This window comes from Acinonyx jubatus, chromosome A3, assembly GCF_027475565.1.
Source record: "Acinonyx jubatus isolate Ajub_Pintada_27869175 chromosome A3, VMU_Ajub_asm_v1.0, whole genome shotgun sequence".
NCBI classification, from domain to species: Eukaryota; Metazoa; Chordata; class Mammalia; order Carnivora; family Felidae; genus Acinonyx; species Acinonyx jubatus.
This window is the reverse complement of record NC_069388.1, coordinates 3,765,559-3,790,337: the sequence shown is the minus strand read 5'-3', so window position 1 is coordinate 3,790,337 and position 24,779 is coordinate 3,765,559. Positions and strand designations below refer to the sequence as shown.

The 24,779-nt window shown below is 51.0% G+C and overlaps 1 protein-coding gene across 4 annotated transcripts in view; it reads left to right on the top strand.

Annotated features, from left to right (window-relative positions):
- The window catches only part of PHACTR3 (phosphatase and actin regulator 3), a 214,339-nt gene that overhangs the window by 123,458 nt on the left and 66,102 nt on the right, over nt 1–24,779 (top strand). For all 4 annotated transcript variants that reach the window (XM_027046482.2, XM_027046485.2, XM_027046480.2 and 1 more), the window contains 3 exons: nt 7,562–7,774; nt 12,347–12,521; nt 13,227–13,474. In XM_027046482.2, the coding sequence (XP_026902283.1) occupies nt 7,562–7,774; nt 12,347–12,521; nt 13,227–13,474 (636 nt within the window). The remainder of the gene's footprint in view (nt 1–7,561; nt 7,775–12,346; nt 12,522–13,226; nt 13,475–24,779) is intronic.

The following is a 24,779-nucleotide window of genomic DNA, read 5'->3' as shown; positions in this document are numbered from 1 at the left end:
TTCCCTGTGTGCGTGGTTTGGGGATGGAGTCTCGAGAGTACAGTTGGCTTGTTGAGGCCACAGATTCGTGTGAAGGCCTTTCTCCTGGACGGGATGTGCTGTCAGGTCGGGGGTCCTCATGGCAAATGTGTCCGGATCTCGTCCTCCCAGAGTGATGGGGGAAGGCGGACAAACCTGCTGAGTCCACGACAGCGGGCGTGCACACTGGGGCCCTTCCCTGAGTCTGGGGGCTGGGGCAGCCTAGCGATGAACAAGCATCGGCCAGGCAGAGAGTGAGGGAAAGAGCATCCCGGTTGGGAGAAGGACATCTGCAAAGACAGAGCACAGGGTCCACAAACTTTTTCTGCACGGAGCCAGTTAACTACGGTTGCCTTTGTGGGTCAGAAGGTTCCCGGTGAAACCGCCCACCGCTTCTGAGTAGCCCAAAAGCAGCCACAGAAGATGTGCTGGGTGCCAGCGAGACTTATTTACGAAAGCAGCCCACAGGCTGGATTTGGGGGCTGTGGTTGGCCAGGGAGCAGGACAGACCAGGGGACTTGTGCAGAGCTAAAGGTCTGTACGTGTGGCCAGAGCCAGGGTAAGATAGAGAGAGAGGGGCTGAAGGCAGCTGGAGCCCTGGGGCACGGGACGGAGGTGGGGCCACAGGGGATTTGTGCTGTGGGCGAAGCACCGGGCTGCAGGGCGGGCCAGGGCCCGGGGAGTGAGACCATTGTCCCTGGTTGGTGTGGGGCCCCAGAGATGCAGCCTCACCCCTCAGCTGGACTCTTCGTTCCTGCCCTCGGTGTGGGTCCTGTGCCCCCCAGGGTGTGGGAGAGGAGTTTCCAGAGGTGGCTTGTGGCAAATAGCTAGAGAACGTTTTAACAGCGAAGTTTATTTTCATTAGCACAGGTGGAACGGGTTTCTCACTCTGGGTGGTGATTCGGGTTTTCTTCTAATGAACAAGTTGAAACGAAAAGTGTGAGTTCACGTAAAAGAAAACGTAGCAAACCAAGGTATAGGAACACAGAGAAAAGGCCCGATTTTCTGAAGGATGCCAGTTGTGTGCAGGATGATGTTCTGAGCACATGCATTAGCTCATTTTATGCTGGAAATGCCTCTGGGGTTTTATCACTAGTGTCATTGCCTTTTCTGTCAAGGTGAAACGGAGGTACAGGGGTCTGTAGCTCGCCCAGGGGTATAGAATTAGGGAATTCAGGGCAACGTGTTTGCCGGGCCAACCTGGGTCTGAGACGTGCCTCAACTCCTCACTAAGCTGTGTGACTGTGAATAAGTCACTCAACCTCTCTGAGCCTGTGTCCTCAACTACACGTGAGGATAATGCCTCCCCGTATCCCGGGGTTGCTGCATTTAGGTAATCGGCAGGAATCCCCAACTCTGTCTGGACACACCCTGAGCCCTCCAGAAGTGTCTGCTCCTGGTGATTGTTGTCGACGTCACTACAGAAAAGCAACTTTTGGGGAGCGAGGCATTAACACGCGGGATCTGGCTGCCTGCAGACGCCCCAGAGCCCCTGCCTCGTTCAGCACGTGTGTTTTGGGAGGCGTGTCCACCTGCGCTGTGCTATTGAGCGAGGCCGCCACCGCTGCCGGGAGCACCAGGTCTGTAGGGAGAAGCCTGGCCTTGAGCAAAGCCCTGCAGTGAGGGAGCAGATTACAGTCCAACAGGCTTTAAACTCCCCGCTTAAATAATTGCAAGTCAGCATTTAAAACTACGGAGCTTTCGCGAAAACCTTCCACGTTGGGGGCCCCCTGGGCTGCCGTTGCCACGCAGCCAGGGTCACTGGGGGCTGCGAAGGGGCCACTCCCTTCAAGGGGCTCCCCTGTCCGCTCCTGCCCGGCCCCTTCTGGGAAGGTAAGGAGCCTGGTCCCTGTGCTGCCGCGGGGGCTGATCCGCTCTGGGCCTCGTTATCACGTGGTGGATACGGTGGTCTCCCCGATCTGAGGTTTCAGTCACCTGCCGTGAGCCACTGGTCTGGAAGCGGACACCCCCCCTCCTGACAACGTCGTCAGAAGGTCGACGGTAACCTAGTGTTCCCTCCCGGGCCTGCACCCTTCCCTCGTGTCATCTCCTCCCCTAGGCTTCTATCAGCTCCCATCACAAGAAGTGCGAGGTATCCCGAGAGAGAGCGAGAGACCACATAACCTTTATCACAGATTACAGTTGTTGTTACACTTGTGTTTCACGGGTTCTCGTTAACCTCTTACTGTGCCTAATCTGTAAATTGCACGTCATCCTTGGTGTGCGCGTAGAGGAAGAAACCTCGTACCTCCTGGGTTCGGCGCTCTGCATGCTTCTAAGCGTCCACGGGGGGCCTAGACCGTCTTCCCTGCAGATACGGGGGTGGGGCTGCTGTAGTGAAAGCGTGAGGTGGCTGTGGGGGCACAATGGGACCCAGGTCTGCAGGGACTATGCAGAGCTGGAGGAGACCGGCTATTATCAGCCTCTGTTCGGCCGTCGTTCTTGTCCCCGCGCCCTGCACCTCCACACCCGAGGGAGGCCTGTCCCTCTGTGCTGGGAATGATGTGTGGCAGAGAAAGCTGCATTCTGGGCAGCCACGGTGTCTGGGGAGTGCTCAAGCCTGCACCTGGGGTCTCTTCTTGACCCCAGGAAGTTCATGGAAACGTCCAGGGGCCCAGAATGGGATCCCCTGGGGACTCGTGTGGTGTTCACGGTGTCCTGGAAGGTTAGCTGCTTTCTCTTAGAAAGCAGATGTCCTGCGAACTTTGCTGGGGGAGGGGGCGCGGGAGGGGCCACATGTCCATGTGCGTGGAGAAGCTCCTGGCTTCAGGGGACGTCACTCCTTGGCCAGGTGGTAACACCTGGGCTGGGGCTGTCACTTCCTATGTGTCACTAACTGCTGTGTGCGTTTGGAGGGGAGGGGTGGGGGTTATGTCCAGAATCACAGGTCTCTTAGGAAAAGGATCAAAGATCCGGACCATTGTTTTTGGTTTTTGACCCTCACTTCGAGTTTGGTGATTTGGGTTTGGGTTGACTTTGGACCCTTGTATTTGGGTGGTTTTGTTTTTCTGGTTTTATTTGGATGGTGTTATACCGGTGGCCTAACATTCCCTAAAAAGCCCAGAAGGATCTGTTTTAACTTTAAATGGGACAGGTGGCTGTCCCGCGTTTCTGTTGCCAAGCAGGGCTATGCTCTGACATTCTCAGGAATGCACGAATTAAAAAAGGAAAGTGGGATTCCGTAAACCTGTACTATGTTCACTGTATTTTCTTAACAACGCTGTTTGTTCAGATGAGAAAGCAAAGGCCCAGAGAGATTGTTGCTTATCTAAGGCCAGGGAGCCCATAAGTGGCAAGCTGGGGTTTGATCCCCGGACATGCTTTTAACCATAATACTCTACAGGGCGCCTGGGAGGCTCGGTTGGCTAAGCACCCGACTCTTGATTTCGGCTCAGGTCATGATCTCACAGTCTGTGAGTTTGAGCCCCACATCGGGCTCTCTGCTGACGGCACAGAGCCTGCTTGGGATTCTCTCTCTCTGTGCCCCTCCCCTGCTTAGGCTGTCTCTCTCTCAACATAAAATAAACTTAAAAAAACAACAACACAATACTCAACAATCCAAACTAGAGGTGCTTCTGGAATGCTCTGGAATATGGGTTGTTTGTGAAGTAAGGAGGGGATGGTGAATGGCAGGCTATAGGTGAGACCCAGCTGCCACCTGTCTGTATGGCACACTCAGTGTGCTGGCTCTGTAAACCCAGACACCGAGGCGAGTCTGCCCCTCCCTGACTGGTGGGTGCACTTCAGCACTGCTCAGACCCTGGGCTCGTCCCGCCTGCATCTGGGACTCAGCCAGCTGCCTTGCCCTTGGCCAGCTGTCCCAGTTGAGACATGCCAGGTGTTTGGGGTGCCATGAAACTACTCACAGCAGCTGTCCCCAGCCCACCGGGACCTTCCTGTCTCACCGGTCACTCTTGGTCTTGGAAGGTCTCCAGTGAGTGGTAACTGGGCTCAAAGCATGCCCACCACCTGGGAGGCACTTCCCAGACCAAAGGGCAGGGTAGAGCTTTTTCTCTTGTTACATAAGCACCTACATAATATTCTCGAGTTGGCCTCTTGTCCTGCAAAGCCTAAAATATTTACTATCTGTCCCTGTACATGAAAAAGCTTATCAGCCCCTGCTCAGGAAGGTGAGTGGAGGCCACATGGAAGCGTGTCACTGGAACGTTTCCTAAAGTATGCTGGTAAGTCCTGGATATGCACTCTTGGTTGAGCTTCGGTTGTGTCTGTTCCTCAACTGAGCCCTACGTTGTGGTTTGTGCAGCGACATGGGAGCCTTGGCTTAGAGTTTGGTTGGTGAGAAGCGACCTCTGCTGGTCAGGGGAGCAAAGGAACAGTGCCCCCCCCCCCCCATGCCCCAGACAGGATCTCAAATGTGGGAAACCTGTGAAACTGACCTTGTCTTCTACATCTTTTTTCTGATAAAGCATTAAGACTTTAATGGGTGTTCATGTCAAGATTCCAAACTGTAATGGTAGCTATACATTCACATAAGCTGCAGAGGATAGAGGCTGAAAGATCTCAGAGCCCCACTTTCTCAGCCTGCGGAGCCCCCGACAGGTCAGGGACATAGAGGTCAGTGTGTGACCGGCATGGATGAGTTTTGTGGGAAGATGTTGGAGGGGATTTTGGTGAGACCTGCCGGTGTGTTGAGTCCCAGGGCTCTCAGAGCAGAGGTGGGGGACCCGCATTCCACCTTGGGCTAGTGGGAAGAGGAGACCTCTGTGGGGCTGGAAGAAGCTTGCCCTGCGGTCTCTGGTTGAGGGGTGGGGGCTGGGACCACTGACTCCCAGAAGTCCAGAGCTGTCCTCACCAGTACTCACTAGCTGCATGGCTATTTAGATTAATTAAAACTAAATGAAATAAAAAAATTCAGCTTCACACTGGCCACTTGTCAGTTGCTCATTGACCACCCATGGCTGGTGGCTACTGAAATGGACAGGGAGGAAACATTTCCAGCATCTCAGACATTTCTGTTGGGCAGCACTGGGCATGCGTGCGTCCGCTTCTGGCACAGGCAGGGAAGTTTTGCTGTTTGAACTGCCAGCCCTCTGGAGGTTGCTGCACCAACAGATACTCTGACCTGCAAAAAACCCTTTGTGGACAAAGTTTGCAAAACCCCTCGTGTAGAGAGTGGATTTGGGGCAGGAAGGGAAGGAGCCAGGAGGCCATTGCTGAGGTCCAGGTAGAGGCCAGGGAAGCTTGCGTAGGGAGGACAAGTGAACGTTGCTGAGAAATATTTTGGAAGGAGAGCACACAGGATTTATCTGTGAATGACATATGGGAGGCAAGGTAGTGGGTGTCCAGTCTGGCTGCACGGCTGATGAGCTGTGTAGGAAGCCTGGTGGGGGTGGGGATCTGTCTGGTTGGGTGCCATGTCTGCGGCTCCTAGAAGGGTGCCCGAACCCCATAATTGTTGAAGGACCTTTGCAAGATGGGTTGATGGGTGAATGCATCTGAAGGAAGGGGAAGGCTGGAGAGGGCTTTCCCTTGGGAAATCAAGAGATGGGTTTGAGAATGTTTCATTTTGCCTTTCTAACCTCCAGATGGAGATGTCACAGTGGCTGATAATGTATGAGTCTGGAGCTAGGAGGGAAGGTCAGGGGTCGACAGAGAGATGGGTTGGATTCTGAAGCCAGAGGACTGGATGGGAAAATTAGATGAGAGAATTGTAGCTGTGGACTGAGGAATGGGTCCTAGGCTGAAGGCTGAGGGCTGGGTCCTCCTGGGCAGCCTGATGGAGCCTGCAGGGGGCTGAGCATGTTCAGACAGCGTGACAGGAGGGGACTGGGGAACAGGTGTCTGGGAGCCAAAGAGGAATGTGATGGAGACTGAGGACAACTGAGATCAAGTGGCCCTGTCCCGCCTGACGTAGGCATGGGGACCCTGACCTGGGCTGCCTAGTCTCCCAGTTAACCCATCTCTTGGCAGCCTGGCTAAGGGAACCTGTGGAATCCAGATCATACATTGCTCACCTTGTCCAGACCCCCAGGACTCAGAGGAAGAAACTGTCCCGTCCATGTTTGCACATGGCAGGACCCAGGCTTGTGCCACAAGAGTGTCATGGCCATGGAGTTGGCTGTGGACAATAAAGGCACAGAAATGGTAATAACCTGGGATCCATGGGATGCACAGTGTCTGCTTCCAGAGTTTCCGTGGAAATTCTCCAAGGGCAGGTATCAGGCTAGCGCCGTGTTTTCAGTACCACGGCCAGCGCTCTGCCCCTTAGGGCCTCCAGAACCTTTCCCGAAGGATGGAGGAGCCCCAGGCGGTGACTGTGGGCCCAGCTCTGCCAAGGTTTTCTGGGGAGTGTTTGTATCTTCCTTCTCGGCCGGTTGTAAAAAATGAGACGAGGCCATGCGCAGCAGGCATCTTACACCAGGCTGGGCACCTGCTGTGAGAGGGCAGGGCGTGCTGGGGTCCCCACGTGGGGATGGGGCTGGGGGTCCACCTCTCTAGTATCAGGGAGGAAGGAAGGAAGATGGGTTTCAGGGACAGTTGTGTTGGAGTCAGGCATCTAAGAACAGCACCCCCACCCCTGTCTGAAGGCCTCAGTTTCTCCTGGAGGTGAGGCCACACGGGAGTGGGGAGGTGAGGAGCTGGAGGCAGGTTTGAGGCCGTGACTGCAGGGTGGAGGCAGAGCTGAGGGCTTTGACCGTGGCAGTCCTGAGGTGGCCGCCACTGGGGTTTCTGTGTCACCATCTTCTGCAGCACTCAGCAGGGTGAGCCAAATGAAAGGAAGGCAGAGGACTTGGGGGTGTGGGTGGGATGGGTGGTGTGTGATGGTCAGTAGGACTTGAGTCAGATGAAGGGAGAAGGGAAAAGACAGTGCTCGTGGATGGGGAGAAAGCAGAGGAGGGATGGACAGTCTTGGGGGGCGGTGCTCAAGGGGCAGCAGGAGGGAGAGGGGACAGGGGCGCTGGACGGGCTGACCGTTCCTCTGAGCTGGACCTCCTTGCCTCCTGAACCACTCCTTGGGACCTACACGCACCAGGGGCCAGGGCTGCTGAAAACCACACATGTAAAGTCAATGGCTGTTGAATTTGAGGGTCTGCAGGTGTCAGACCCACATGACATAGTTCCCTCCTGTTTAAACCTTGCAGCAACCGTGGGAGGGACTCTGGTGTTTGTCAGATCTCCCATGTGGGGCAATGGAGACACTGGAGTTGGAGTCACTTCCCAGGATGACAGTGCAGGGGCCGACTGGAGCCTGGGTGTGTCTCATTCCCAAACTTCTGATCATGACCAGCCCCAGGTCTGGTGGGGACAGGAGCTTTGGCGCCACCTGTTGACCGAGAAAAGGAACAGAATTACTCCTGCTCCTGAATTCTTTCCTCTTCTCCCTCCTCCCCCTCCACCCCCCCAACAGTTCTATTGACTTCTAAACTCACAGGAAGTCAGGTCTGTATGTTGAGCAGCCCCTCTGTACCCTGCTCCTGTTAACGGTCCCACCCCACCGAAGCCACTTTACTGTCCTTGCTCATGTCCAACCCCATCAGAAGCAGCATGGCTTGTGAACTCTCTGTTTTGCCTTTGAACCCAGCCAAGATGCCGTCAGCATCCAGAGGTGAAGAAGCAGACGCCTCCGGCAGCCTCCCGTCTACCGCGGATGAACCCTCTCAAGCCTTAGCCGGGTCTGACTCCCTGGACAGCCCTCCCAGACCCCTGGAGAGATCCGTGGGCCAGCTCCCCAGCCCCCCGCTGTTGCCCACGCCACCACCCAAGGCAGGCTGCAAAACCACGAAAAATGTCACAGGTGGGTCCGCATGCATGCATCCTTCCATCCGTTCACCCATCCGTGCCTTCGACCAGTCTTGATGGGCTCCCGCTGCGGGCTGGTTCTCACCCTTTGCTTTTGCCATCCGGGCTCTAGGCAGTCCCAGGGGAGACGAACTGGAGGCAGGAGGCCTGGCTGCTCTTAGCAATGAGCTGTGGTTGTCAGGTGCAGACCCCTGGGCTCTCTTAAGCAAATGAGGCAGTTTATTGGCAGGAGTCCAGGGAGTCTTCCAGAACCTGAATGCAAAAGGTGTAGCCATCCCCCAGGAGGGGGACTTTGTCTGTATGTTCAGGTGTCTTCTCTGTCTCATGTTCTCTTTCCCTCCCCCGCTCCTCCCCTTCCTTCCCCAGTCTGTCTCCACTTCTCCCCGATGGCTCCATCTCTCATGGTCTCTGCTTGCTCTGTCTCATGACCTCGTTCCAGTGAGCTCCATCCTGAAAGGCAGAGGGAGGCAGGGATAAACACTGGACTGTAGGGTGGGGATCAGAGAGGGGAGCACGGCCGGGCAGAGGCCCCAAAAGGCATCCGCTCCTATAGCTTTGGCCACACTGGCTGAATAGTCCCTGGAAATTGAGACATTTGCTTTCGGAGTTTGGGTATTTCTTGTCCCCTCACTGCTGAAAATAGGAGACGCTGCTGGTCTCAGGGAAAAAGCAGACCCTTCAGTCCGAGGTGACTGTTTTGAAGAGTCGATCCTTACGTGCTGCCTGAAGGCGGCAGGCATGAAGACAACGTGGATGGTCGACCTGAGCGGTCTTGCTGTCCGTGAGCCCCTGACCACCACTCACAGTACCACTCCTTCCCTCTTGTTGGGCCACAAGGAGGCCCAGCTACACACCGCCCGTTCCTAATGCACGGGCCAGCACCTCGAAGAGACCGTGGCTCAGGGGCTCCAGCAACGTCTCCCAGGTCCCACGGCTAATGGAGACTGGAACCCAGTTCTGGGCCTGAGGCTGGTAACCCCCATACCGCCCTTCCTGCTAAAACCTTCTTCCCCAGTGTCACGCGGTCAGTGCCTATGCGTCTCTGTCCCTCCTTCAGGGCCGCTGTCCCTGACCTTACCCCATAGCAGCGTGCACCTGGCCTTGGGGTACTTACCACATGCTCCGCCTCACCCGGTGGGCTGAGTAATGTGCCCTTAAAACTCACATCTACCTGGAAGCTCAGAACTGCGGTCTTCTTTGGAAGAGGGTCTTCGCAGACATGATTAGATCGGGATCAACATGAAATCGTCCTGGCGAGGGAGGGGCCCTAAATCCAATGAGCATGTCCTTATAAGAGACACAAAAGCACCCACCAGACGACCTGGACGTGGAGACGGAGATTGGAGCGAGCTGTCTGCAAGTCACACCATGCCGGCGGAGCTGGGGGATGCCTGGTGTCTTTCTCTCTCCGCCGTCAGAAGGATCCAGCTGCTGACACCTTGATTCCAGACTTCTGGCCTCTACGACTACGAGAGGATGACGTCCCGTTGTTCTGAGCTACCCAGTTTGTGGGATTTTGTGACCGCAACCCAGGACCCGACCACGCCCTAGTGCTGGCATACAGCAGGTGCTTAGCGAGTGCACGCAACTGTGACTGAAGGAACAAGCGGACGATCTGAGCCCCGCCTGCTTGTTCCTACCTCTCTGGGATGAGTCTAAGCCTATAGTCTTCCGGGGACGTGGCCACAGGGATAGGAGTCAAAGTTTCGAGGCAGGATCACACTGTTGCAACTTGTTGCTATCTTGTGAGAGTTTTCTTTTCCATCCGTTGAGACTTGAAACAATTGGAAATCCATCCGATCAGGCACTGTCCACCATGTTTTATTCTGGCTCACAGACAGTTTGTTCTGGACCCTCGATAACTCACAGACGTCCTGCCTCCTCTGTGCTTTGGACAGATCAGACCTAAGGCCGCACGGTGAGGTTCCTCTGCCGTGACTCCTCTGCTTGTCCGCACAGCTGAAATTCTGGATTTCGAGGGCCTCGTGCTCTGGGACCCTCCCCTCCCTTTTGAGGAGCTCCAGAACATCGGGGGGATTAATCTGGGGAACTAGACTAGGAGCTGGAGGACATGGGAGGGTGGTTTCAGCCTGGATCTCTTTTTGACAGCTGAGACCACATTTTGGCGACTCTGTCTTATTTCCTCTGTTCTCTTTTTTTCTTCTCTTTGGGGGGAAGTGTTTGCTTCAGCGTGTGGGCGCTAGGTGGCAGCAGAGGAGGAGAGAGGCCCCTTAGCTGGGCTTAACTGGGGGGCGGGGGGGGGGGGGACAGCATACACAAGCTGAGTCCCCACGGGGGTCTTTGCCTGCAGGCCTCCTCACTGACCCTCCACCAGAGGTCAGGGCATTGTCTTCCCCCTCCCCCCAACCCGGACCCACTCACAGACTTGCTTTGCCGGGTCAGCATGGTGTCGAGTTTTTTTTTTTAACGGGTTGCCAACATTTTAAACATTAAAATCTATTTAAGCATTAAATATTAACATGTGTAAAACTTGTCAGTTTTACCCGGAATCCAGATTTCTGGCTTTTCTTGAAAAGTCTTCATATCTGGCCACCCCTGAGTCACAGCAGCCCCATTAAGGCGAGCAATTTCTCTTGTATTTACCGAAACCCTTGCCCCCTGTTCGTATGAATTGCGTGAAGTCCCTTGACTCACCTGTGTCTCACTTGCCTGGACCCTGGACCCGTGTGAGTTCACCCCCTCAGGACGAAGCTTTCCCCATCCAGCTGGATGACGGTTGCTTCCACGTATGGGGGTCCCACGGCCTCTGCCAACCACACTTGGAATCCCGCCACCGAGTTCCAATCCCAGCCCCTGTCATACCCTGGAGGCACGATTTGGGGTTGGCTTCTGAGCCTCGGTTTCCTTATCTGAGAAAGGGGAGTGCTAACTGGTGCCCTGGGCGGCTGGACGAGGCGGGCCAGGTACAGCGCTCAGTGGAGCAGGAGATGGGGGGCGCTCGTTCAGTGTATTCGTGATTGCCAGCGTGTGGCAACCCTGCGAGGGTCCTGGCTGAGGGAGCACAGACAAGCCACGCCACCTCAGTTTCCCCACCTGTAGGCTGGGACCGGGGATGCCTTCCTAGCAGGTGTGGGCGAGGATTCCAGGCAGCAGAGCAACACCTGCCGGGGAGGCGGTCCCTGTGATGAGCAGGGGCCGCCCCAGGAGGGGTGGAGGTTGGTGGGGGATGAGCTGGTGGAGTGTGGAGAATTGGGGACGGCCCTGGGGGCCACTCTCGGGTGGAGCCCGCCCCCCGCCCTGCCCGTGTCTGGCCACATTGTGAATGGCTGGCACCGTCTCATCCTTGGGCGTCAGCTCAGATGTCCCCTTCTGCCGAGAGGCCTCGCCTGACCTCTGTAGCCCAGCCGACGTGCTCCCGACCCCAGGTGCTCTCAGCCCCCCTGCCTGGCACAGCTCTTTCTCCAGTTGGCTTTATGTCTGCCTGTCCTCTCTTGGCCCCACCTGGCCGGCCTAGAGGCCTGTCGAGGGCAAGGCCTGGGCCGTGCGTGTTTCCTGGCCGTGCCCACCAAGACAGGTGTTTGTAAAGACCGCTAAATGATGTGTCCCGATGAGACCTACAGTCTTCCTTCTGTCTTCCTGTTAGTGACATCCACGTTCCAGGATTGCGTCAGAAAGTCTTTGTTTTTTATGGAGTGGTCTCGATCTCTGTGTCTCTGTGTCTGTCTCTCTGTTTCTCTCTCTCTTCCTGCTGAGGCTAAGAAGGGGTTGGTCTGTTTGTATCAGTCTAGTGGGAGCCTGCCTCAGCCTCTCTGGGAACGAGTCTGTGTATGAAGATGTAACAGGTGCCAGGCCCTAACTCAGCTGCCGGGCTCCTGCTGGCCCCACCAGGGAACTGTTGGCCCATTTTACAGATAAGAAGGCTGAGCCTTCTCGAGTTTTGGGGACTTGCCTTGGAGGTCTTACAGCTGATAAGTAGCAGATTGAGACTGGAGGCCAGATCTGTGTAACGACCAAACCCACGCCTTCTGCTGCCCCCAGCGCCTGACGCCACGTGGGACTTGGAGTGCACATTCAGGGAGCATCTGTTAGAGGAGCAAGAGAAGCCTCACCTCAGGCAGGGTTTGAGCAAGTCTATTCTGAGTCTTCAAAATCATTTCATACAAACGGATGTCTATTGCACATGTATTAAGTGCCAGGCCTGGGGATACAGCAGTAAGAAAGGTAGACTTGGGCCCTGCCCAGAGTCACAAAGTCGGGTGAGAAGGGCAGACCCAGTGAAGTCATTGATTCCAAGTGGGAGGAGAGGGGCGTCCGGTTTTCTGTGCCTGAGACCTTGCAGGGGGCTCGTTGGCACTGATGTCTATGGAGCTCATCCCCCAGGCTTGGGGGCGGAGGGTCTCGTGGATGGAACCGGACAGAGGTGAGCCCTGTCTCTGGCTCTGGGGGCAGGGGACCTGGCACAACTTCTGGAACAGGACGTCAAGGTCACCTGGCCGGGTGGTGGGGGGGAGCTGTGTCCTCTGCCCTTGGGCTCATGTCTTTCTGCAGAGTCCCTCCTCCCTGCTCCCGGGGGCTCACGTTCCTCTCGGTCCCTCTCGTGCTCCAGGCCAGCCTGCACTCTTCCAAGGCTCTGGCGGGAAAAACACTGACCCACCCCTCCGAGGACAGCTTTCCACGCCCACGGGGTCTCCACATCTTGCCACTGTCCACCGGCCACTGCCCCCCAGCCGCGTCATTGAGGAGCTGCACAGGGCGCTGGCCACCAAGCATCGCCAGGACAGGTGAGCCGCCCTGGTAGGGAGACCTGTGTGCCCAGATTTCCATCCAGGCCAGTCTCGTGTCATGTGCCCGGACTGAGTTCCATGCACTGCTGTCACTGTCTTGAAATTCTTAAGGTTGGGACAAGAGCCCCGCCTTTTCCCTTTGCCCCGGGCTCTGGTCTTGGGTACCACACTCCAGGAGAGGACATTTGGGGGCTGGACACCGTGGGAGCCTGACCACAAAGCCCCTGCATTTCCCCGGGAGGATCCAGGTTAGGGAGGGCCGTGGAGGAGAAGTAGCCATCCTGGCCTCTGCAGGCTTTGAGTTTTCGTTAGGCAAGAGTACAGGTAAGCCTGTTCCTGAAGCTTGCACATTGAGTTTTCATTTCCTGTGTCTGTAGGCAGGCTGTGAAGGAGAAGTGGACGGAGGGCAAAGCAGATAGGGAATGGGACGCACGTGTGGTTTGGCAGAAACACTGCACACGTCCGTTCTTGGGAAGTCCTGGCCCCATACGAAGCATGGCAGGCTTCATCATAGGCGTGTGTATGCTGTTCAGGACAGCCATGTGCCTGGACGCAAAGCCCGTGTGCCATGTGCATTCAGATCAGAAGCTGGACGCTGCACGTACTTGGGGAATTTGCAATATTATCGGAAGCCCCCAAGTCGATATGCTGGGTCCTCGGACGAAGCGGACAGCGTATAACCCAAACTATCTTCCGCTTCAGTTTTCCAGGACGGGACAGTAAAGCGTCCCCGAAGAAGCGGGTGGACGTCCGCCTGTCGAGAACGTCCAGCATGGAGCGGGGCAAGGAGAGGGAGGAGGCTTGGAGCTTTGACGGCGTCTCGGAGAGCAAGCGGACGGCAGCCAAGGGCTCGGAGGAGAACAAGGAGAACTTGATCGTGAATTCCGAACTCAAGGACGACCTGCTGGTGTATCAGGATGAAGAGGCTCTGAACGACTCCATCATCTCTGGTGAGGGGAGGGCGGGGTCGGCGGGGCCATACTGACCAGGCGCTTCTGCCCCTGGCGTGGAGGAGGGGTGGGGGCGAAGGAAGGGAGACACGCCTCCGAGGATGAGCAGGGGTGTGTGCGGACAGGCCCTGGGCTGGGAGTAGGAGACGCAGACTGAGCCTCTGTTATTTTGGTAACTGCGTATTGATTTTCGTGTTTTTGTAAACACATAAAAGAGGCTCAGCAAGTAACTTTGAGAGCGTCGCTGCTTGGGAACGCACGGCAGAAAGTCGTACAGGCGGTGCTCGGAGGTCCGGTGCTTGGAAATATAGTAAAAAATGCTACCAGGAAAGCGAAATGAGGTGGAAGGGGGAGGGGGAAGGGGATGGGGCCCAGCGGCCATCCCGGACGTGGCACACGTGTGACCACACCTGCTTGTGTGGGAACGCAGGTTCACAGGCCTTGAGATGACAGGCATCAGGTCTGTCCTCACAGCGTGCTCTGGAGCCAGAGTGACTGCTGTGTCTTACCCTGAGGACACAGGCTCAGGGAGGCAGCGCATCGCGGCCGCCCCAATGGGGCAGAGGATGTGCAGGCCGGGACCAGGAAGCACAGGGAGGGTCACCTGCGGGCCCCGGGGGCCGTGCTGAGTGCCCGCTACTTGGAGGAGGGTCAGTATCACACAGTGGTACGCCCTTGTCCACACGGTGCCTGGTCGTAAGGAGTGAGAGAGCAGCTGATAGATGAATGGCTTTATATACTGTCTGCAAGGCCGTTGGGTCCCCTGAGGTACGAGATATTGCTGTGTCGACTCCGTGTGTCCACCAGAGGGTCTCGTGGGTGTCTCCAGCCTTAGATCTTCAGGTCTGAGCTCTTGATCTTGGCCCCCAAACCTGGCCTGTTGCCCGTCCCTGAAAACAGCGCCTCTGCCCTCCCTGTGGCCCGGACCCACCCTGACACTCTCTTGAAGTGGCACCTGCCAAGCAGGCAGGTGGTCATGGGTCCTCTGGATTCCTCCTTGGAGCAGACCCCGGGTCTGGCCCTGTCCTCCCCGGGCCCTGTGTCCCTGCCTGTCCCTGTCACCCCTGGGCTCTTCCTCTCCCTGAACTCCCTTGGACGCGGCCATGGGCCCTCGCTGTTCTTCACACGCACCGACCATCTGCCGACCACAGCATCCTCCTGGCCTCTGCACGGGGGTTGTGTGTGTGGCTCCTCTGGGTTCAAAACCCCACCTCCTCCTGGAAGCTGGCCCTGGGTACACAAGTGAGCCTCTCCCCACCACAGCTCTGCCAGCCCCTCGCTCCACCTGACCTTCCCTGTGGCTCTGTGTCCCCCTGACTTGGCTTACATGCCCCCCCTCCCAGAGCATAGACCCCATGAGGTCAAGGGCTTCGTCCAGTAGCTCGTGCTGTGTTTGCAATCTGGGGGTGCAAAGTGCACACTAGATGTCAGTGGAGCCAGGCCATCAGGGGGCTCAAGGGGTGGGTGCCTGTCACGTATTAACAGGTGCCAGCCTGGGGAGCCCTCGTCCTCAGCTGCGCTGTCCCATGGACAGTTAGCTGTTTCTCCCGGGGTTTCTCCTGGGGCATGGGCCAAACTTGCACCTCTTGTCACGTGTGCCTCAGAATGTGTCCTCAAGCGAGCAGCGCTTGACTGTGGTCTGACGGGAGTAGGGGGGGTAGAATTCACTCCAGAAACCCTGATGTTGCTAACGTGCGCAGGCTCGCTACCCAGCTGCCTGGGGAATGTGATGCACGTACTGCATTTGCAGACCCTGAGCAGAGCAACCCCATCCTCCGTCCCCTCCTCCGCGGGCACCCGTGTTCCCGCCTCATGGTCGAGGCCTCACGTTCAACCCCAAGAACATCCTGTTGTGGGCTGGGCTTGTTGCGCGTGCCATCAGGCATACCTGGAGACCCCGGTCTTCTGCAAATTCAGCCTCTGGGTGCTCATCTCCAGGAGAGTCCAGGGCTCCTGAAGCCTGGGAACCAGTCTGGAGAATGGGTTCTTTGCTTTTACACATTCTTAGGTGTGTCCGTAATTCCCTCAAAGTTATGAACCTCTCAGCCAAAGTACTTGGAGGGGGAAAACAAAAACCTATTTCGGTTCTAGACAAAGCCTAGAAATGTTACTTTTAGGGAGAATGTTATCGTAGGAAAGACCCATGAAAGTATTTTGCTTTGCTCGATAGGACAGCAGTGGCTGTTACTTGCTTCTCCCGGGTTCAAGCCCTGCGCCCAAGGCTGGTAGGTTATTTGTCAGTCCCTGTGGTGCTGAGGCAGAAAAACAGCAAAGCAGTAGGTTCACCAATTATTGGCCGCAAAAGCCCCGCAATGTTACCTATCTATTTAGCGTACTGTTGACGGAACCTTGGAGGCATCGTCCCGTCTCACGTGAACAGTCCCAGGATGGGTCAACCCGAATTCTCTAATAAGGTGGCACCAGAGTTTCATTTCCAGAGCTGGTGGTGACCCCACCCAAGGCAGGTTGCCTCGTGAATCAGCTGGAAGACGGAAAGACCGTCCTGCTTGACTGAGCTGTAGAGAAAAACGTCTCTTGTCCTGAGTCTGACGGTTGGACTTGCGCGCAGGGCGACTTCATTGTCGTGGTCAGCACAGAAAGGGGCGCAACAGACCGTGTGTTTCTACCTCGGGCCTCCTGCCAGACTGCAGTGTGCACACAGGGGCACCCTCACAGCTGTGCACAATCGGTGCTGGGTGAAAACGGGGCACCGAGAACATTCTCCGGTTTGTCCAAGGTGAATTCTTAAGGTTTAATTTTTTAAGAGCAGCTTTAGGGTCACAAGAAAATTAGGAGAAAGTTACAGAGACTTCCATGTGCCTCGTCCAACCCCCCTCCCCCACCACCACCCCCACCCCGCCTCCCCGTGACCAGCCTCACTCACCAGACTGGTACGTTCGTTACAACAGATAAACCGACGTTGACCCCTCGTCACCCTAAGTGTTCACTCCCGATATCGTGCACTCTGGGCATTTAGACAAATGTGCAGTGACTGGTGTCTATCATGATACTGTCATTCAGAGAATTTTAGCTGCTCCCCAAATCCCCCGTGCTCCACCTGTTCCACTCTCCCCACCGCCCCCTCCCCCGCAACCACTGATCGTTTTATTATCTCCATGGTTGAACCTTTCAAGAATGTCGTAGAGTTGGAATCCTGTGGTGTGTAGCTTCTTCAGGCTGGCTTCTTTCTCGTAGTACCGTGCATCCAAGTTTCCTCCATGTCTCTTCATGGCTTGATAGCTCATTTCTTTTCAGTGCTAAGTAATATTCCGTTGTCTGGGTGGGCCCCAGTTGACCCGCTCACCTACTGAAGGACAAAACTTGGTTCCTTCCAAGTTTTGGCAATTATGAATTAAGCCGCTACAAAAGTCCACGTGCGATTTTGTGTGTGTGGACATAAGCTTTCACCTCCTTTGGGTGAATACCCACGAGTGAGGTTGCTAGATCAGTATGGTAAGACTGTGTTTCGATTTGTAAGAACCCGCCAAACTGTGTTCCCAAGGCGCCTCGCCATGTTGCGTTGCATTGTCAGCAGCAATGAACGAGAGGTCCGGGTGCATCACGTCTTCACCACAGCATCGGGTGTCGCCAGGGTTCCAGATCTGGGCCGCTCTAAGAGGTTGTCGTGCTGTCTCGTTGTTTTGACTTGTGTCTCCCTGATGACTGACGCTGCGGAGCAACTTTCCATACACTTACTTGCTCTCTGTGCATCTCCTTGGGTGAGGTGGCAAGGTTTGGGACCCGTCATTTCTTAATCGGGTTGTTTCTTTTCTTACTATTGGGTTTTAAGGGTTTCTTTATATTTTGGATGGCAGTCCTTTCTCAGATGTAACTTTTGAAAATATTTTCTCGGGGCGCCTGGGTGGCTCAGTCGGTTAAGCGTCCGACTTCAGCTCAGGTCACGACTCGCGGTCCGCGAGTTCGAGCCCCGCGTCGGGCTCTGGGCTGATGGCTCAGAGCCTGGAGCCTACTTCCGATTCTGTGTCTCCCTCTCTCTCTGCCCCTCCCCCCGTTCATGCTGTGTCTCTCTCTGTCTCAAAAATAAATAAATGTTAAAAAAAAATTAAAAAAAAATATTTTCTCCCAGTCTGTGGCTTGTCTTATTCTCTTGACATTGTCTTTCATCGAGCACAAATTTTTAATTTTAATGGAGTCTAGCTTGTCCATTAACTGTCATGGATCATGCGTTGGGCAGCGTATCTGAAAAGACCTCGTCATACTCAAGCTCACTTAGGTTTTCACACATTATCCTCCAAGTTTTATACTTTGGAGTTCTACATTTAGGTCTGTGATTCATTTAGTGAATGTTGCACGGTATGTATCGAGATTCATTTTTCTGCGTGGGCTGTCCAATTCTAGCTAATTTGCTATTTAAGATGAACATAGAATTCTAATGTTTCATTTAAATTTAACATATTTAATAGCTAACAATTTAAATAATTGTTCCTAATATGTTGTTGAGGATTTGTACACCTGTGTTCATGAGACGTCTTGGTCCATCGTGGTTTTTCTCTTGTAATATCTTTGTCTGGTTTTGGTTTTAGGGTAATGCTGGCCTCCTAGAATGAGTTAGCCTCCTGTCCTCTGCTTCTGTTCTCTGCAAGAGATTATAGGGAATTGGCATAATACCTTCTTTATATGTCCAGTAGAATTCACCAGTGAACCCATCTCGGCCTGGCGCTCTCTGTTTGGAAGGTTATTAATTATTGACTCAATTTCTTTAATAAATATAGCCTGTGCAGGGGCACCTGGGTGGCTCAGTCGGTTAAGTGTCTGGCTCTTGACTTCAGCTCAGGTCACGATCTCCCGGTTCGTGAGTTCAAGCCCCGCATCGGGCTCTGAGCTGACAGCATAGAGCCTTCCTGAGATTCTGTCTCCTCCTCTGCACCTCCTCGGCTTGCTCTCTGTCTCTTTCTCAACATAATTAAAAATAAACTTAAAAAAAATAAAAATAAGCCTGTTCAGATCATCTATTTGTTCTTGTGATTTTGAACAGATTGTGTCTTTCCAGAAATTGGTCCGTTTCATGTAGGTCATGCAGTTAGTGGGGATGGAGTTGTCCATAGTATTTCTTTATTCTTTTAATGTCCAGGGGGTCCATACAGCTGCCCCTTCTTTCATTTCTGATATTAGCAATTTTGTGGCCTCTGTCTTTTTTTCTTAGGTATCTTGGCTGGAGGCCAATCAATTTTATTGACCTTTTCAAAGAACCAGCTTTTGGTGTCATTGATTTTTCTCTATTGATTTGCTGTTTGACTCTCACTGATTTCTGCTCTAATTCTTATTTCTATCCGTCTGCTTACCCTGGATTTAATTTGCTCATCTTTTTCTAGTTTCCTAACGTGGACATTAGGGTATCGATTTTAGCTCTTTCCTCATTTCCAATCCATGCATTCAGTGCTATAAATTTTCCTCTAAGCGCTGCTTTTACTCCATCTGACAAATTTTGAAAAGCTGTGTTTTCATTTTCACTTAGTTCAAAATATTTTAAAATTACTCTTGACGTTTCTTCTTTGGCCCATGCGTTGTTTCAAAGTGTGCTGTTAAACCTCCATGGGAACTGAGGTTTTCCGGTTGCCTTTCTGTAACCGATTCCTGGTTTAACTGCATTGTGGTCTGAGAGCAGACATTATAGGATTTGTATTCTTTTATATTTGTTGAGGGTGTGTTTTATGGGCCGGAATGTGGTGTTGTCTTGGTGAATGTCCCTCATGAGCTGGAGAACAACGTATATCCTGTTCTTGTTGGGTGAGGTAGTCTATGGGTGTCACTTACACGCAGTTGGTCGACTGTGCTGTGGAGTTCAACCATGTCCTTGCTGATTTTCCGTTCCTGGATCTGCCCACTTCCGAGAGGGGTGTTGGAGTCTCAGTTATGATCATATGTTCGTCTATGCCTCCTTACAGTTCTGTTTTTGTCTCACAAAGTTTGACATGCTGTTGTTGGGCGTGTAGTTGTTAAGAACTGTTACGTGTTGAGAATTGACCCCTTTTGGGGCGCCTGTGTGACTCGGTTAAGCGTCAGACTTTAGCTCAGCTCATGATCTTGCGGTTCGTGAGTTCGAGCCCCTCGTCGGGCTCTGTGCCGACAGCTCGGAGCCTGGAGCCTGCTTCGGATTCTGTGTCTCCCTCTCTCTGTGCTCCTCCCCTACTCACTCTGTTTCTCTCTCTCTCTCTTAAAAATAAACAAGCATTAACAAATTTCAAAAAAAGAGTATTAAAAGAAATGACCCGTTTATCATATGGCATGCCCTTCCTATCCCTGACAGCCTTTCTTGCTTTGAGGTCTGCTCTGTCTGAAACGCCTGCTTCCTCTCGGTTAGGGTTAGCATGGCATATTTCTCTCCATCCGTTATTCTTAATCTCGATGTGTCTTTATATCCAAAGTAGTTTCTTTAGACAACGTAGAGTCGGGTCTTATTTTTTGATCCACTCTAACAATCTCTGTCTTTTAATTGGTATATTTAGGCATGACAGTCAAAGTGATTATTGATAAAGTTGGGTTAATATCTACCATATATGTTTCTGTTTTCTATTTATTGCCCTTGTTCTTTGTTCTTCTATACTACCTTTTGTGCTTTCATTTCATTTTAATTCCAGTATAGTTAACGCACAGTGTTACATGTTAGTTTCAGTTGTACAACATAGTGGTTCCACGCTTCCATGCATCACCCGGTGCTCATCACAAGTGCCCTCTGTAATTCCCATCACTTATTTCCCCCACCCCCCCATCCACCTCCCCTCTGGTAACCGTCAGTTTGCTCTCTATTGTTAAGAGTCTGTTTCTTGGTTTGTCTCTTTTTCTCCTTTGTTCATTTATTTTGTTTCTTAAATTCCAGCTATGAGTGAAATCATATGGTATTGGGCTTTCTCTGACTTATTTCACTTAGCATTATACCCTCTAGATCCATCCATATTGTTGCAAGTGGCAAGATTTCATTCTCTATGATGGCTGAAAAATATTCATTGTGTGTGTATACACACACATAAACACACACACACCCCACATCATCTTTATCCATTCATCTATCAATGGACACTTGGGCTGCTTCCATCATTTGGCGATTGTCAGTAATGCTGCTATAAACGTATTGGTGCATTATCCTTTTGAATATGAAGTTTTTGTATTCTTTGGGTAAATGCCCAGTAGTGCAATTGCTGGGTCGTAGGGTAGTTCTATTTTTAATTTTTTGAGGAACCTCCATACTGCTTTCCGCAGAGGCTGCACCAGTTTGCATTCCCACCAAGAGTGCCCAAGGGTTCCTTTTTCTCCACATCCTCGCCAACAATTGCCGCTTTTGTGGTTTTTTTATTTTAGCCATTCTGACAGTTGCGAGGTGATATCTCATTGTCATTTTGATTTGCATTTCCCTGATGATGACTGGTATTGAGCATCTTTTCATGTGTCCATTTGCCATCTGTATGTTTTTTTGGGGGGAGAAATATCTTTTCATGCTTTCTATTTTTTTAATTGAATTGGTTGGCTTTTTTTTTTTCGGTGTTGGGTTGTATAAGTATATAATACATTTTGGATACTAATCCTTTATATGTCATTTGCAAATATTTTCTCCCATTTGGTAGCATCTTTTACTTTTGTTGATTGTTTCCTTGCTGTGCAGAAGCTTTTATTTTGATGAAGTTCCAATAGTTTATTTTTGCTTTTGTTTCCCTTGCCTCAGGAGACCTATCTCGTAAGAAGTGGCTATGGCTGATGTCAAAGAAGTTACTGCCTGTGTTCTTTTCTAGGATTTTTATGGTTTCAGTCTCACGTTTAGGTCTTTAATCCATTTTTTTTTTATTTTTACTTTTTAACATTTGTTCATTTTTGAGAGACAGAGACAGAACATGAGTGGGGGAAGGGCAGAGAGGGCGACACTGAGTCCGAAGAAGGCTCCAGGCGCTGAGCTGTCAGCACAGCTGGAACTCACGAACCATGAGACCATGACCTGAACTGAAGCTGGACGCTCAACCAACTGAGCCAGCCAGGTGTCCCATAGGTCTTTAATCCATTTTAAGTTCCTTTTTGTGTATGGTGTAGGAAAGTGGTCCGGTTTCATTCTTTTGCCTGTCGCTGCCCAATTTTCCCAGCATTCGAAGAGACTCTTTTTTTTTGCATTGTATATTCCTTCCTCCTACCATATAATCACGGGTTCATTTCCAGGTTTTCTACTCTGTTCTACTGATGCGTGTGTCTGTCTTTGTGCTAGTACCATACTCCTTTGATTCCTACAGCTTTGTCACATATCTTGCAATCTAGAGCTGTGGTACCTCCAGCTTTGTCTTTCTTTTTCAAGATAGCTTTGGCGATTCGGGGTCTTGTGGTTCCATACACGTTTTAGGACCGTTTGTTCTAGTTCTGTGAAAAATCCTGGTGGCATTTGGATAGGGATTGCATTAAGTTTGTATTGCTTTGGGTAGTATGGACATATTAACAATACGTCTTCCGGTCCATGAGCATGGAATATCTTTCCATTTGTGTGATCCTCAATTTCTTTCATCAGTGCTTTATGGTTTTCAGAGCACAGGTCTTTCACCTCCTTGGTTAAGTTCATTTCTAGGTGCTTTGTTATCTTTGGTGCAACTGTAAATGGGATTGTTTTCTTAATACTTCTTTCTGCCGCTTCATTATCAGTGTATAGAAATGCAATGGATTTCTCCACATTGATTTGTGCATCCTACAATCTTACTGAATTCTCGTATCAGTTCTAGTAGGTTTTTTTTGTGGAGTCTTTAGGGTTTCCTCTATATAGTATCATGTTATCTGCAAATAGTGAAAGTTTTCCTTCTTCCTTACCAACTTGGATGCTTTTTATTTTTGTTGTCTGATTGCTGTGGGTGGACTTCCAGTACTATGTTGAATGAAAGTGGTGAGAGTGGAACATCCTTGTCTTCTGACCTTAGGGACAAATCTCCCAGGTTCCCCCCATTGAGTATGATGTTCATTGTGGTTTTCCATATGAGGCCTTTATTACGTTGAGGTATGTTCCCTCAGGATGTTGTACTTTGTCAAATGCTTTTTCTGCATCTATTGAAATGATCATGTCATTTTTATCATTTATTGATGTGATGTACCCTATTTGTTGATTTGTGAATATTGAACCACCGCTGCAACCCTGGAATAAATCCTACTTGGCGTAGTGAATGATTTTTTAAAGTATTGTTGGCTTCTGTTTGCTAATATTTTGTTGAGTCTTTTTAAAATTATTTTAGTGTTTATTTATTTTTGAGAGAGAGAGGGACAGAGTGTAAGTGGGAAAGAGGCAGAGAAAGAGGAAGACACAGAATCTGAAGCAGCCTCCAGGCTCCGAGCTGCCAGCACAGGGCCCGATGCAGGGCTCGAACCCACAAACTGTGAAATCGTGACGTAAGTTGAAGTCGGACACTTAACCCACTGAGCCACCCAAGCGCTCCGAGAATTTTTGCATCTATGTCCATCAGAGATATTGGCCTATAGTGCCAATATCTCTTTTTTGGTAGTGTCTTTTTCTGGTTTTGGTATCAGGGTAATGCTGGCCTCATAGAATGAATTTGGAAGTTTTCCTTCCTCTTCTATTTCTGGAATAGTTTGAGAAAAATAGGTATTAACTCTTTAAACATTTGGAATTCACCTGTGAAGCCATCTGGTCCTGGACTTTTGTTTGTTGGGGGTTTTTTGATTACTGATTCAATTTCATTGCTGATAATTGGTCTGTTCAAATTTTCTTTTTCTTCCTGCTTCAGTTTTGGGAGCTTATATGCTTCTAGGAATTTATCCATTTCTTCTAGATTGTCCAACTTGAATATTCTCTTCTAGTCTTTTTTTTTTTATGAGTCTCGTTAGACGTTTATCAATTTCATTGATCTTTTCATAGAACCAGCTCCTGGTTTCACTGATTGGTTCTATAGTGTGTGTGTGTGTGTGTGTGTGTGTGTGTGTGTGTGTGTGTGTGTGTTTTAATTTCTATATCATTTATTTCTGTTATAATCTTTATTATTTTTTTCCTTTTACTGGTTTGGGGTTTTGTTCTTCCTAGCTCTGATAGGTGTAAGATTATGTTGTTTGAGATTTTTGTTGCTTCTTGAGGTAGCCCTGTATTGCTATATACTTTCCTCTTAGAACAGCTTTTGCTCCATCCCAAAGATTTTGGAACATTGTGTTTTCATTTTCATTTGTCTCCATGTATTTTTTGATTTCCTCTTTGCTTTCTTGGTTGACCTATTTGTCACTTAGCAGCATGTTATTTAACCTTCCATGCATTTGTGCCCTTTCCAGAGTTTTTCTTGTGGTTGATTTCTAGTTTCATAGTGTTGTGGTCAGAAAAGATGCGTGGTACGACTTTGATCATTTTGAACTTATTGAGACTTTGTTGTGAATTTGTTTGGCCTAATATATGATCTATCTGGAGAATGTCCCATGCGCACTTGAAAATAATGTGTATCCCATGGTTTTAGGATGGAATGTTCTGAATGTATCTGTTAAATCCAACTGATCCAGAGTGTTATTCAATGCCATTGTTTCCTTATTGATTTTCTGTTTGGATTATCTGTCCATTTATGTCAGTGGGGTAGTAAAGTCCCATACTATTATTGTGTTACTATCAATTACTTCGTTTGTGTTTGTTATTAACTGTTTTATGTATCTGGGTGCGTCTATGCTGGGCGCATAAATATTTACAATTGTTATGTCTTCTTGTCATGTTGTTCCCTTTTTTTAAATTTCTTTTTAAATGTTTATTTATTTTTGAGAGAGAGAGACAGAGCACGAGCAGGGGAGGAACAGAGAGAGAGGGAGACACAGAATCTGAAACAGGCTCCAGGCTCTGAGCTGTCAGCACAGAGCCTGACGAGGGGCTCGAACTCAGAAACCACACGAGATCACGATCTGAGCCGGAGCCTGACGCTCCACCGACTGAGCCACCCAGGCACCCCCCCATGTTGTTCCCTTTTTGATTAGATGGTATCTGTGTCTTGTTACAGTCTTTGTTTTAAAGTCTGTTTTGTCTGATGTAAGTATTGCTATCCCAGCTTTCTTAACACAGCCATTTGCATGATAAATGTTTCTCCATCTCTTTACTGGCAATATGCATACGTTTTAGGTCTGAAATGAGTGTCTTGTAGGCACCATATCCATGGGTCTTATTTATTTTTTTAATCCATTCTGTCACTCAATGTCTTTTGATTGGAGCATTTAGTTCATTTACATTCAATGTAATTATTGATAGTATGTATTTATTGCCATTTTGTTACTTTTTTTTATCAGTGTTTTTATAGTTCTTCTCTGTTCCTTTCTTGCCGTCTTCTCTCATGATTATTTTGCTCTCTTTAGT